A 14,909-nucleotide genomic window follows, 5' to 3' on the forward strand; every position below is an offset into this window, starting at 1 on the left:
AATATTAATGTACAATTAAAAATAATTAATAAACAGTGTTCAGTTTATATTAATTATTATTTATTAATATTAGTAATATTTAAAACTTATTAATATTTATTTATAATTAATATTAATAAGTGTTGTAAATAAAAAAAGCGACAATAAGCTATCAAAACGCTATTACAAATAGCGTTTCCATAAGCTAGTTTAAAAGTTAGTTTATATGCATCCAAATGTGTATCCAAAAAATAAACCAACTTATAAGTTTACTTATTTTTGCTAAACGATATATGTAATATAAACAAGAGATACCAAATTTGCATTTTAACTCTAATAATTATTTATTAATAAAAACATAAATCTAAACCATGGCCGCTAATAGATCTCGCCCACAATTTACAATAATTCCAAATTCTGACGCGTTTTCCTATTTTTGGTGTTCTGTCGGTTAAAAAAAATTAATTTATACTATTTTAATATTTTCAACATTTTCTAGGAATTTAATTAAATATATTTAATGATTTTAAAACCTATTAAAAATATTTAAAACAAAACCTATTTAAAATTTATTTCATTTAACTTATAATTTAAAAATGTTTTTAAAATAGTAAAATACCTAATATATTTAATGAGATAAAATTTTAAAAACATTTTTTTATGATTTTAAATCGAATTTAAAAAATTATTTTTTTTAAGTTTATATCTATATTTTTCATCTTTACTTGTTTAGAAATTATTTTGAAAATGTAAATTTGTAATTTTAATAAATAAATTTATTTATCCTCCAAAAAAAATGACAATCTGATTATAAATGACATTAAAACAAAGTCATTACCTGATCATCTTTGTCGTTTTCTCCCAATTATGTTGCCATCACATGATCATAGATATGCATTTCGTTTCAAATCATCTTTGTTTCGATAAGTGTATGTTGTATTCACCAAAGTAATATGTATCATATTCGCTTTTGTACGTTAGGGGGGCAGTGTTTCGGTAGGTGTAATAGGGGTAGATAACGAAAATCAAACAATATATATATATATATATATAATATATATATATATATATATATTAAAGAAACAATCAAGCGTGAATGATGTGATACTGTGTGATCTGAGAATTTCTCAAATCTTGGTGAGAAAATTATTTGACAAATGTTAGTGAGTATATTTAAAGGAGAGATGATGAACTGAAATGAGGTTTTTTTTTTTTTTGAAAGGGTATCCGTGGCTATGTCTGGATTAATCCCGACCAATTGTGATTGCCAGAAATCAATCCTGATAAAATCAGTAGACATAATTATTGTGTACGCCTGGAATAGAACTCTGAACAAATGAGATATTCCACTATATCACTAACCCTTGTGGTTTTCAAATATGAAATTATTGGGTTGGTTAAATGTAAATTTTAACCACCATCTTTTTCCAAAACAAATATTCGTTTAAAAGTATATAATTGGCTCATTTAGGTTGAAACATGTTGTGTAAAAAAAAAATTATATAGGAGAAGATGATGAATTATCGTTACGACGCAACGCACAACGCCCATAACAGTATAATTTATTAACAGTGTCTAGGTTGATATAACTAAGTGGATCATTACTAGCGACTAGGTAATGTATCGTTACTCGACAAACCCGGGGAAATGAAACTAATTCCCATTCCCATTTTCATCTTCTTTGCGAGAGGTGTTCGTGAATGTTTAAAGGCAAAATCATAAACCAAATCACATACGTCTTAAATCACAAAACGTACCATATAGGGTGGCTTAAAAATACAAACCACGTACCGTACCACAAAAATCCAAAACCATACAACTTAATATGATACAGACAGTTCCCCCGTTGTTTTCCAGTCTTGGCTTGGCTGGACCCTACCTTTGTGGTTGGTTTCTTTTTCTATCTCTCTTTTTCCCCCTCTTCTCTTCCTTTCTTTCCCCTCGGGGAGCCTTGGTTTTTCTGATGGATGTGGTTCGCCCCCACCCGAGCACGTATTTGGCTTGCTTTTAGTGTTTTTTCTTGATTAGAGGGGTCTCCCCCCTCTCTATCAAAAAAATATGATACAGACGGTTGTTGTTTGATGAAAACCACTACCCCTTTCCATTCACTTAGGGAGTGTTTAGGTTATGAGAACGGTTTTGAGAGGTTTGGATTTCACTGAAGATTTGGAATCAGTGGGATTTAGATCTGTCAGTTCTAAATAATTATAAAAATGATTAAATTACTTTTTTATTAACTGGTTATTACAAAACAGTGTATTTTTTAACATGTTTTAATAAATCATTTATGCAAGTGAAATTTGGAAAAAGAAACAAGAAATGGATGATTGGAAATCAAAGGTTTGAATCCACCCATGGATCTTAAACACATTTGAATGGTGTAAAACCTATGAACCCTCCACATAATTTGCCTCAAAATCTCCCAAATCCCCAAATAAACAATCACCAAAATGGAGGCCTCTGAGTTTTCATGGACCAATCAAACCCCCAAAAATCACACCTCCCAATAATGAATCTTAAATTTGTTTTTCATTATCCATTCATTTAGAAAAAGGAACAAAAAGAAAACCCCAAAAATAAAAAATGAAAATGGTGGTGAAAACCCTAATTTTGCTTCTTATCTCCTCCTCCCCCAATTTGATATCAAATTTACAGAGAGGAAGATTAACCCTTTGACTATTACTATTGCTTTTCTTGATTTTGATGAGTCCACCTTTTTATATCTCCTACTTCAAACCCCAATCACACATTTCTTTTGCAAAAACCCATAAAAAGCAAACAATCAATTCATCAAGAAACCCCAAGATTCCATCATCAAACAAAAGGGAAAAGAGTTGAAAGTTTTTGGAGGGGAAGAACACCACCATCACCATCATCATCAGAAGAAGAAGAACCAATTCCCTTCATCATCAGGTTTCTTGAAGATATTTGAAGACCAATTTCAAGATTTTCTTGAAGAAATCAGGCGAAAAAGAGTTGGGTGTTTTTCGTTTTTTCAAGATTTTCTTGAAGAAATCAGGTGAAAAGAGTTTTGGGTGTTTTCCATTTTCAAGATTTCTTGAAAAAGATCAAAAAGAAAAACCATGAAGTCTTCTCATCTGGATAATATCCCATCAACACCTGGGAAATTCAAGATCGAAAAATCCCCATACAGTCATAGATTCAGATGGCATTATTCGTATTTAGCAAAGCTCACATTTTGGAGTTTTGTGTTCTTGGCATTAATCTTCATTTTCTTCTTCAAATCTCCACCGTCATCATCGCCATACTCATCAATCTCCACAACCCCTTCAGATCTCTCTCGCAGATCCCTAAAAACCAGTTCTTGGGGCGGACCCGCTTGGGAAAAACGGGTCAGATCATCCGCCAAGGTCCGTTCGAAAACCGGGTTTTCCGTCTTGGTCACCGGCGCAGCCGGTTTCGTCGGAACCCACGTCAGCGCCTCCCTGAAACGCCGTGGCGACGGCGTTTTAGGGCTTGATAATTTCAACGATTACTATGATCCATATCTGAAAAGAGCTCGTCAAGCTTTACTCGAAAGAAGTGGGATCTATATCGTGGAAGGAGATATAAACGACGTCGCATTGCTCAAGAAACTCTTTGAGGTAATCCCTTTTACTCACGTTATGCATTTAGCAGCTCAAGCTGGTGTTCGATACGCCATGGAAAACCCAAATTCTTATATTCATAGCAACGTTGCTGGCTTCGTGAATCTTCTAGAAGTTTGTAAAAGTGCAAATCCACAGCCTGCAATTGTTTGGGCTTCTTCTAGTTCTGTTTATGGATTGAATACCAAAGTTCCCTTTTCCGAAAAGGATCGAACCGATCAACCTGCGAGTCTTTATGCCGCCACGAAGAAGGCTGGCGAAGAAATCGCGCATACTTATAATCATATTTACGGTCTTTCGTTAACGGGTTTACGGTTCTTTACTGTTTATGGACCTTGGGGAAGGCCGGATATGGCTTATTTCTTCTTTACTCGCGATATCTTGAAAGGAAAAGCGATTCCCATTTTCGAATCGGCGAATCACGGAACGGTGGCTCGGGATTTTACGTATATCGATGATATTGTAAAGGGTTGTTTGGGTGCTTTAGATACCGCGGAAAAGAGTACCGGAAGTGGCGGAAAGAAGAAACGGCCGGCGCAATTGAGGGTTTTTAATTTGGGGAATACGTCGCCGGTTCCGGTATCGGATCTCGTTAGCATTTTGGAGAAACTGTTGAAGGTGAAAGCGAAAAGACGTGTGATGAAGTTGCCAAGAAATGGGGACGTGCCCTTTACGCACGCGAACATTAGTTTCGCGCAACGGGAGTTTGGGTACAAGCCGACGACGGATCTTCAAATGGGGTTGAAGAAATTCGTGAGGTGGTACGTGAGTTACTATGGTTCGGGAAAGAAGAGTGATCACTGAGTCACGACTCTGCTGAGTTAACACGGCTGCGGTGGCAAGTTCTGGGGCTCCAAGTGGTAAACTTATTCTCGAATCCTTATTCGTTTTGATATTCACATGATTGTTATGTTATCTTGTTTTCGACTATTCGTATAAGGAAGTCGAAAAAGAGCGATATCCCACGAAGATCAAGATTTTCTTTTGCTTTTCTTTTCTTCACTCTTTTGTGGTTTTCAGGGGGGCTTTGATTTGTACCAAAAGGAACTCAAGAAAGATCTTGATTCATGGGAATGTAATTGTTGTAGCATTATTATTGTAGGGATTTCAGGACTAATAGAGCAAATTTGCTTTCATTGGTGGGCTTTTGTATCATTTTATGGAATTCAAATAAATAGAACACAATAGTTTCAATGTTATGATGAGATTTTCTTGATTCTAGAGTTCTTGTGGTTTCTTGTTAGATTTCTTGATTCAAGTTTGAGTTTTTCTTGTTAGATTTCTTGATTCAAGCTAGAGTTTTGTGATTTCTTGTTAGATTTCTTGATTCGGGTGTTGGATTTCTTGTTAGATTTCTTGATTTCAAGTTTGAGTTTTGTGATTTCTTGTTAGATTTCTTGATTCAAGCTAGAGTTTTGTGATTTCTTGATTCAAGTGTTGGGTTTCTTGATTCAAGTTTGAGTTTTGTAAGTTCTTGTTAGATTTCTTGATTCAAGTTTCAGTTTTGTGATTTCTTGTTAGATTTCTTGATTCAAGTGGTTAAATTTCTTGATTCGAGTTTGAGTTTTGTGATTTCTTGTTAGATTTCTTGATTCAAGTGGTTAAATTTCTTGATTCAAGTGGTTAAATTTCTTGATTCAAGTTTGAGTTTTTGTGATTTCTTGTTAGATTTCTTGATTATTGACTTGTGTGAAATCCTAGATTCATGTTTGTTGGCTCATTGATGTTCTTTCTTTTTATGGAAATTGGGACCTATGATGTTCTTTGGACATAACTAAGGTTATAGCTTGTAGGTTTGGTCATCTTGTGTTAAGGTTTTGGTTAGAATTGCCATTTTAGGAAACATGGTCGTTTTCTGAGAGAGGTATTTCGGTATGTAAGCTACCATTGATAGAGATTTTAGGTTGCAAGAATGGGTTTTGAAAGTGTTCATGTCGGTTCGAAAACCCCTTTAGGATGTTTCTAAGAATGTAGATCTAGAACGGTCAGGTTTTCCATGAGAACGGTCTTTCTATCTTTTGTCGCTATGGAAATAGCTTCTCGATCCTAGTGGTTGATGTAAGGTTTGCTTACATCCTGCCCCTCCTAGACCCTACTTCTAGATGGGATATATTGAGTTCGTTTTGTTCGGTTGGATAAAGGTCTTTCTACCTTTTGGACACTGGTAAAGGTCTTTCTACATCCTATCTTTACAGAGTGGGATATATATGAGTTCGTTTGGTTTGGTTTGGTTTGGTTTGGTTTGGTTTGGTTAGGTTAGTTTTTCGACCTTTTGAATAGAGGTACGTAAACTCTTATATAAACCCTAATATAAATCTAAACTCGGAACTTATATGTGATCACAAATTAATTGAATATAAAGCAAATTATTTAATATTATGATTTTGATTTGATATTATACTGAAATGGAAACGGGAATAAAAATGATGATTCCAAAATTATAGTTTTGTTTATGAGTTGGTTTTGAGCATCATTCGTAAGAGCATCCAAAAATGGAGGTTCTTATTGAGGTTTCTATTGGGATTTCTATAAGAACTTTCGTTGTGGAACAAATATTTTTGTCCAATCACATGTTTTAATAAAATTGCATTTGTTTTAAATAAAAATCCAAGTTCTTGTCTATATTCCCTTTTTATTATTGTTTTTCATCATATTTTATTGTTTTTTAAACTATTTTATTTTGTTTTAATAAATCTGTCAAACATGTAAGTAAAATAAATACAATAAAATATAAATTAATTTTTAATAAAATACATTTATTAATTTGTTTTATCTTTTTCCTACATTCCACAATGTCCTCAAAATTTTCCAAATATTGTTCAATCTCCAAATTTTAATCCCGGTCCTATATATAGAAAAATGAAATTTTAATAATTTTATAATATATATATATATATATATATATATATATATATATATATATATATATATAATTTCATGAATAAAAATGAAAAGTGAGGTTTTATAAGAACCTCCGTTGTAGAGTTTTATTAAAGTTCTTGTTTTGTTGATGTGACATGAAAAAAATATGGAACGTGAAGTTCTTAGAATTTCCATCATTGCGGATGCTCTGATACTCAAGTATGATTTTTGAGCATCGAAATCCGGTAACCAAAGAGCCTTTGGTCTAGCGGTATGTGAGTATGTGGCCTCCTAGCATGTAAGGGATTCAAACTTCAACAAATGTGAGGGGAATGTGTGAGTTTATTTATTCTATTTGTCGTATATATCTATATTATATCTTCCAAAAAAAATATGTTAAGTTCTCATTTTAACCTCAAAGTAACAAATACAATAAGATAACTACTATTTTACATTCGAAATAAAGTTATACCATGTATTTTTGTTCTCCTTTTCTTTTAACTTTGCCAACTATCAACACATCAAGTTGTTATCTCGAAGGTCTCATGGAATCAGTTGAGTTATACAAAAAACTAGTTCGAACACTCACAATTACAAAAAACACAGATCAATTTATTTATTTAGTTTATTTTTCTTGACACCTACAATGCAACTATATCATACTATAAATAAATAGCCAGCAACTACATCATAACCTCGACATAACAAACAAATCCACCATAGCATAATCAATTGCCAAAACATATATGAATTACACTAAAAACATCCAAACAATAACCACAAGGATGGTGTCCGATTGGTTTGAGCTTGAGATCCAAAGGTCAAAAGTGTCTGAAGGTTTTAGGTTCGAATCCAAGGAAGAATAAAAATCCCCTTGTGGCCACGGAGATTTAATAATCGATAGACTAAAGGATAAGAAAGGTGCTTTCTTATTTCAACCAACTATCTAGCAAGGTCGATGATACCATTCAAGTTTGGCAAATCTTTCATCTTGATGCATATCGTCATAGTAGCTAGCACGTTAATGCTTAAGAGTCATCCTTTCCATTTGATTAAAATCATCTTGATACAACTCTTTCAACGTCAATAAGTTTGATGCATTAAACTGAGGAAAAGAATCACACAGACTCAAAGCTGCCATACTTTTAAGCAATTCGGTGCTTACCTCACTAAAGTGATCACCAAACTCTTGTATTTGCAGATCCACAACAGTGTTGAATATATCATACTCATAATCATGCCGATTGGTAATGTTGGTCTGTTGCATTCGATTTCTTGTATTATCATAATCTTCCGTCATGTCCAACTTTTCAACATCATGTGTTTCACAAAAAGAATAGGTTTCCTACAAAAGTAGATCAAACCCAGTTTCTCTAAGCCTTTGCAATTGACGTTTCGTTCCTTCTACCAATGAAACCGCTTCCAAGATATCTTGCCCTTTTCTTTGAATAGCTCGTGACAATAAACTTGTTAGACCTAAAATGTGCAACGTCAAGTGCTGATATCAACTTCTTGATGTCGGCTAGAAGTATTATAGCCTTCCTTTTCAACATACTCAAGCACCTCAAGAACCTCGGGAAATAAAACAATCAAACTCAAAATTGTTTCGTAATGAGAACCCTATCATGCATCTTCAGATCGTATAAGAGAAGGCTTTTGGTTCAACCCTTTTCTAGTATCAATCTTACCAATTACTTCTTGCACTCTCTTTTTCTAACATTCTGGAAGCATATATTTTCGTTTGCAAGAAGTGTTTACCAAACGACATCACCATTAGGGCTGTAAACGAACCGAACGAACACGAACGAAGGCTTGTTCATGTTCGTTCGTTTAACTTAACCGAACAAACGAACGAACACGAACGGTAAACAAACGAAAATATTTGTGTTCGTGTTCGTTCGTTTAGAAATCAGGTGTGTTCGTGTTCGTTTATGTTCGTTCGTTAACATGCTAAACGAACGTAAACGAACGAACATAAACGAACGAGCTAAACGAACATAAACGAACGGGTTAAACAAACATAAATAAATATTATGTGAATTCAAAGTAAATAAATAAAAGATTATATATTAAATTTAATATATAAACGAACATAAACGAACGAATATAAACGAACGTAAACGAACGGTAAATGAACGAACGTTCACGAACATAAATGAACGAACGAGGCTCTTGTTCATGTTCGTTCATTTAACTAAACGAACAAAAAAATTTGTTCATGTTCGTTCATTTATTAAATAAACGAACATAAACGAACTTCCCGCCGAACGGTTCACGAACGGTTCGCTGAACGTTCGGTTCGTTTACAGCCCTAATCACCATGGCTAGCATATCAAAGAAGTTCCCAACACCTCAAGTGGTTTTCTGCAACCGCCACAACCACCAACTGAAGTTGTTGAGCAAAACAATGTACATAATATGTTGAACTATTCTCTCTCAAGACCAAAGCTTTCAATCCATTGAACTCACCATGCATATTGCATGTTCCGCCATAACCTTGACCTCTTACCTGTTTCAAAGATCCAATGAGAGATTTAAGATAATGCAGAAAAAGGTAAAATATGAGATAAGTATATAACAATAAGCTTTTACCTGTTTCAAACTCAATTTGAGTTTAGCAAACAGAAAATAAATGGCACATTCAAGTTCTGAAACAGATGCCTCCATGATCAGAGCAAAACCAACAAATATCTCCTTAACAAATCCACGTGGACCAATGTATCGCAAAACCACAGCAATTTGTTTCCATATAGAAACTTCACAAGACTCGTCAACTAACAAGGCAAACACATCATCACCAATATCTTCAGAAATGGATTTCAGTACTTCTTCCGCAAAGCAAAAAGCAACACTTTTCTGCATACGGTGCATACCCGAAGGCGTAAATCGATTGTTCAAGGGAGTATTTTGTAATCCAATTAAGTTTAATGCTTCCAAGAGAAGTCCTTTACAAAGAGGCTTTCCCGATCCATCATGACCATAAGATGGTGATGAATAATAAAACAGGAATTCTGACTCATCACCACCACGAATTGGTAATGCATTATTCAAGAAGAATCTACGAGCATCAATTGAAGCATTCAATCAGATTCGATCCTCATTCCTTACAAGTTCGCTTCGCTTTGGCATTGAAGGAGCAGAGCTAGGTTGTGAATACTGGTGGGGTCATTTTCACTTGAGGATTCTCCACGACTAGGTTCAGGCGGTGCTTTTCTTTTCAAAAATCTTTCCATATTGAAGAATGAAAACTTCCAAAATCAAAAAATAATTAGTAAAACTAGGGCAATTATTCCAAGTAAAAATCAAGACACGATTTATTATCTAAGGCCAATAATTCATAATCCAGCAGAGCTGTCCGATTTGAGCAATTGAGTTGTTCGATCAGGAGACAGACGGCAGAGAAGTTCGCTAATAAAATTGAGAAGTGAGGACTGGAAAGTTACTGCTGATTTGTTTTAAAGGGCTAATAGACTAAAGTTTAAACAAATTACATCATTTAAATTAATGGGCTTCCAAAAAAATATTCGGATTTATGTTTGGGGAGGCCAAGTTGTGAGAAACAGGCCTCTAAAAAAATTAATACACCCCTAAAAGAATTTTTAAGACTTTATATACAACCTAGTAGCACAAAAGGAATCATAGTGGCAGCACCGTTGAAAATTGTAAACTTTTTATACTATGACGGGCAAGTTGATTGTTGCACCGGACCCTAACCGGACCCTGGTGGGCCCTTCTTAAATCCGAGAAATGGATTTTCGGATCGATGCATACTAGCAGCAGCAGGAGAAACAACATGGAGAGATACTTTATGCCCAATTGTAAACCCTGAACAAACTCACAGCAGTTCAAAATTGAACGTGATTTGCTGTAACGTCCATGTCCATCTTCAACGAGTAAAAAGTGAAGAAGTAATTACCGTTGTGTTAAAATTGGAAAGGTGTAAAATTGATGCCAAATAAAGTTTATCAGTAAGCTATCTAAAACAACTTTTGTGACTTAATCTTGTCAGTGGATAAAATATTGCTTTTAGTTGGACTTTAAGCTTGTTTAGTTCAGAAACTGAAATTTGATTTGAAGGCATGGATCCTTTGCTCCTGGCCATTTCAGGCCAATTTTCACACCTCTAGTATCACCTTATACATTTCGGTTTGTTTATAGACTCTAATATTGTATCTGACACCATTATGTGATTTTCTTTCGTTAATGTTTAGGGGCATGTTTTCTGGACTCGGGTGTTTGAGATGGAATTAAGCTCGTTTAGGTCAAAAGGCATAGTGAACTTTTCTTGAATTACAATTCTAAAGTCTCTGCTTTTGATCCCCTAATAAGAATATTAGGCGGTTTTCGGGGAATGGAAACGGGAAACAAGTCTCATCCCCCTTTAATTTGTTAAGAAATGCTTCATTACACGGTATTTAGCATAAATTACTTGCACTATTGAAAAGAAAATGGTGTATTTCGACTTCTGTGGTCAAATGACCCTTCTTTTAGATCCTAAACTACCTTAGTTCATCTTCCCTTTGAAAGGTAAAGGTAACCAAGCCATCAATGGCATTGCTTTATGTACATCATTTGATTCCTAAATCAGTACCAAGTATTCATCCAAGACTGAGTTAACATCTGTTGAAGATTATGATACGAAACAACAAAAAGCAAAAATCCGAGGAAAAACACTTGTCATGGCCATGTTTTGGACTCAGTCGCACAATCAAACACGGCCAACACCATGATAAATCCAAAAATTCAATTGCATATAGACCCAGGTTAAGGTGAAAAAATGGAAAATTGAGGAACACCCTAGTAATTAGTTATTTGTCCGCTATGAACATGTGCATGAAAGTAACCGAAAATGCTTCCTAATTTCTAAGCATTTGGTGCATTTTACACCATGTGCATACCGAACGAATTACTTTTATACACATGTAACAAATGAATGGTTACAAAGGCGTTACTTAGTTTTCCTCTTTTTCCCCTAAACCCAAACCTGTGTATCATTTGCAAATTTGCATGATGTAGGTAACCCTAAAACTCGTTTATATAGTGAAACATAAGCTTCGCAAGTGCAGAACAACCACATATTTACTCGAACAAAAGTCGTTCATGGAATTTAGCCCTAAAAATTACTTGCACATCCATGGATACATCTGAATTTAAACTGCCATTCAAACTAAAAAAAATCCTGTACACATGCAACTTCTTGATGGAAAATAGCTTACCCGACCACTGAGATCGGCGAAGAAAGAAGCCGACGGAGCGACGACGGCAATTCGGCAGGACGATGGCGAATAGAGAGTGATGATCCAAGAAGATGAACTGAACTTACGTTTAGGCGGGTTTTTTGACTTGATTCCATTTGTTGTTTAATTAGATATCTTATTTTGAATAATTGGTCCCTTCAGATATTTAAATGTGTCAAAACAAACCCAATAAATTAAAATTTTGACACAAGTTTATCTTTTTTTAGAACTTGGACCAAAATTAGTATAATTGTTTTGACAAATTGCATTAAAATGGAATGTACTTTATTTTTTTCAAACGATATACCTAAGAGCGTATCACAAGCTTTTTAACCAAAATAGGATATGGGTTATAGGTAACCGATTATTATAGTGATGATGTTGGACCGTAGGTGCAATTATTTACTTCACGGACGAGGTCTCTGGTTCACCTGGACAGAAATACCCTATGAAGCTTCACTGTTCCCTAGGATTGGCTTTGGGCCGTACCTGCGCAGCTTAGGTGGAAGGAGAAGAAGGCCTCCTTCCAGGGTTTTTTGGTAAAGAGTCATCCGAGCCTGGTCGCTGCGACCCCCTTTGTGCTGTCAATGAATTAATGTCATATGTTATATAATAATATAAGGGTTAAATGCATGAAATAGCAACCTACTTTCATAAAATTTCTTATTATAGCATTCTACTTTTGTTTTTCTTTATTACAGCAATGTACTTTCAAATTATTTCTTATTAAGACATTATACTTTAAAAAATCTACCCATAATAGCAATGGGTAACCTGTTACCTTTTAAACCGGTTAACTCTTTGACTTTTTTGCTTGTGTGGCTTTAATGAGGTGATGTGGATGTCACATCATTTTGATGACTTAACTAAAATAAAAATAAAAATATATTTCAAATTATTATTAATGATTTTCATTTTTCATTGCTATGATCTAAAAAAACATTTTTTTTTTTTACTTTTTTTTATTAAGTTGCATTCAAATTAAATATTCTTAGAGTAAAATATTTATTAAATAAATATGAAACAATATTTTCGAGATATATTTTGTTTGTAAAAAAGGTAACTTTTTTTTATTTTATGTTGTTCAAATAAATAAATATCTTTTAAAGTTCTCTTTAAAATATYAACGAAATAAATTGTTATCTACAATTTTTTTAATATTGTTATATTAATAAATAATTTTAAAAAGTCTAATTAATTTAATATATTTATACGTCAAGTAAAAAGTTTTTGAACAAATATAATATATTCTTTAAAAGATAATATTTTTTGGTAAAAGAGAACAATTCTTATTTTCTTTTTTTTCAAAAAACACATATTTTTTTTTAAAATGTTAGCGAGATAAGTTGTGTTCTACTAGTTTTATTGATATTGGTATATTAATGAATAATTTAATTTTTTTTAATTCATTTAATACATTTATTAAATAACATGTAAAATATCTAAATATTAAAATTAAAAATACAGTGTTTATTAAGAACTAGTAGATGCTATAATAAAATAATTTTGAAAGTACAATGATGTAGTAAGAAAGTCACATCACTATAGTACATGTGGACAGCCTACATGGACAATGAGGTGGCATGAAAACCTAGTATAATGGGTAAATTTAAATCAAAAGGTTACCCATTGCTATAATGGGTAAATTTTTCAAAGTACAATGTCATAATAAAAAATAGTTTGAAAGTACATTGCTGTAATAAGAAAAACTAAAAGTACAATGCTATAATAAATAAATTTATGAAAGTAAATTGCTATTTTGTGCATTTTGCCCTTTATAATATTATATACAATCTCTTGTGCCCCTCGTTGGAGAGCCTTCCCCTCCTGTAACTCCAGTAAAACACTGCTTTCATTTCTCTTGTTTTTTAGTCTCTGATCATGGAATCTAATGAAGGTTCATCGAACTCAAGGTTTTACCCACATCAGAAACGAAGATCCAAATAGAGCCTGGGTTTCGCCTAAAAAAACAACGAAGATCCAACAAAACCTCTGTCCCCTTTTCTTCCTGACTTTACAATTACTTCGAAAATCTTTGGACCTGATTCAAAAACCTAAGGATTTGATCCAGATTCAAGTCTGGGTGATAGTGGTTCGGCCGATTTGAAGATATTCGTGTAATATTTTTTTTATTCACTTCTGATCATTTAGGTTTTGATTTTATGGTTCTTTTTACTCGCTCTTGATTTTATGTTTTGGTTTAGGGTTTTCTTGTTTATATTCAGATTTAGATTCAAGTTTTTTTAATCCGATTTTAGGTTTGAATGTTTGATTAAAATTTTGATGTTTTTGTGTGAATCATGGTTGGTAGGTGGTGGTTGTAGTGGTTGGTAGTCATAATGACGGTGGTTGTTCTTGAGCAAGAAGAAGAAAAATAATAATAATAATAATAATAATAATAATAATAAACAAAAAAAGTCATGTCATCTCCGTACATATTCAAAAAAAATTGACACATCATCATTATAATAAACGGTTACCTGTTATTCCAGGTAACCGATACCCTTTTTTGTTTATAAAGTTTGTGATAAACTCTTAAATGTATCGTTTGAAAGTACGTTCCTTCAAATAGAAATTAAAACAAGCACATTTTCTTTTAATGCAATTTGCCATGCTTTTTAAGAACTTAGAAAAATATATTTGAATCCATATCTATAATCTATATTATATTATAAAACATTTGATAAAATTCTTAGAAACAATTTTTATGCACGAAATATTGTTTATTGATGCATATTACTTAAAATTTAAKATTACAAGTAAATTATGCATAAGTACAACTTATTAAAGCTCCATACTTGAATTCGTCTAACTAATTGCAGATAAACATAATCAAATATTTGATAAATATATCATTTTAAATATAAAAAATCTAAAATATAATTATGATAATCATTGATAACTAACAGAATTTAATTAAGGAAATTACACAAAAACACAAGAACTTTTAAAAAGATTAATTTAATATTGATATCGATATTTTTTTTTCAAAATTTTATGATATTTTTAAATTTACATTTTATTCAAAAATAAAAATATTATCACATTCTCAAAACCATATAAAACCAATGTTTACTTAAAATTCAAGATTACAAGTAAATTATGCAAAAATACAACTTATTAAAGTTCGATTTTTGAATTCGTATAACTAATTGCGGATAAATATAATCAAATAAAGAATAAACATCTTATTTTAAAATATAAAAAATCTAAAATATAATTA

The 14,909-nt window shown here is 32.7% G+C and overlaps 1 protein-coding gene across 1 annotated transcript; it reads left to right on the top strand.

The window, feature by feature from the left end:
• Nucleotides 1-2,765: 2,765 nt before the first annotated feature.
• LOC112529412 (UDP-glucuronate 4-epimerase 3-like) lies at nt 2,766-4,786 on the top strand. Its single transcript, XM_025140684.1, has one exon. The coding sequence runs from the start codon at nt 3,063-3,065 to the stop codon at nt 4,389-4,391; it is 1,329 nt and encodes a 442-aa protein (XP_024996452.1). The 5' UTR covers nt 2,766-3,062; the 3' UTR covers nt 4,392-4,786.
• The last annotated feature ends 10,123 nt before the right edge of the window (nt 4,787-14,909 follow it).

The sequence above is a fragment of the Cynara cardunculus genome, assembly GCF_001531365.2.
Source record: "Cynara cardunculus var. scolymus isolate 2C chromosome LG 16, CcrdV1, whole genome shotgun sequence".
In the NCBI taxonomy this organism is placed as follows: domain Eukaryota; kingdom Viridiplantae; phylum Streptophyta; class Magnoliopsida; order Asterales; family Asteraceae; genus Cynara; species Cynara cardunculus.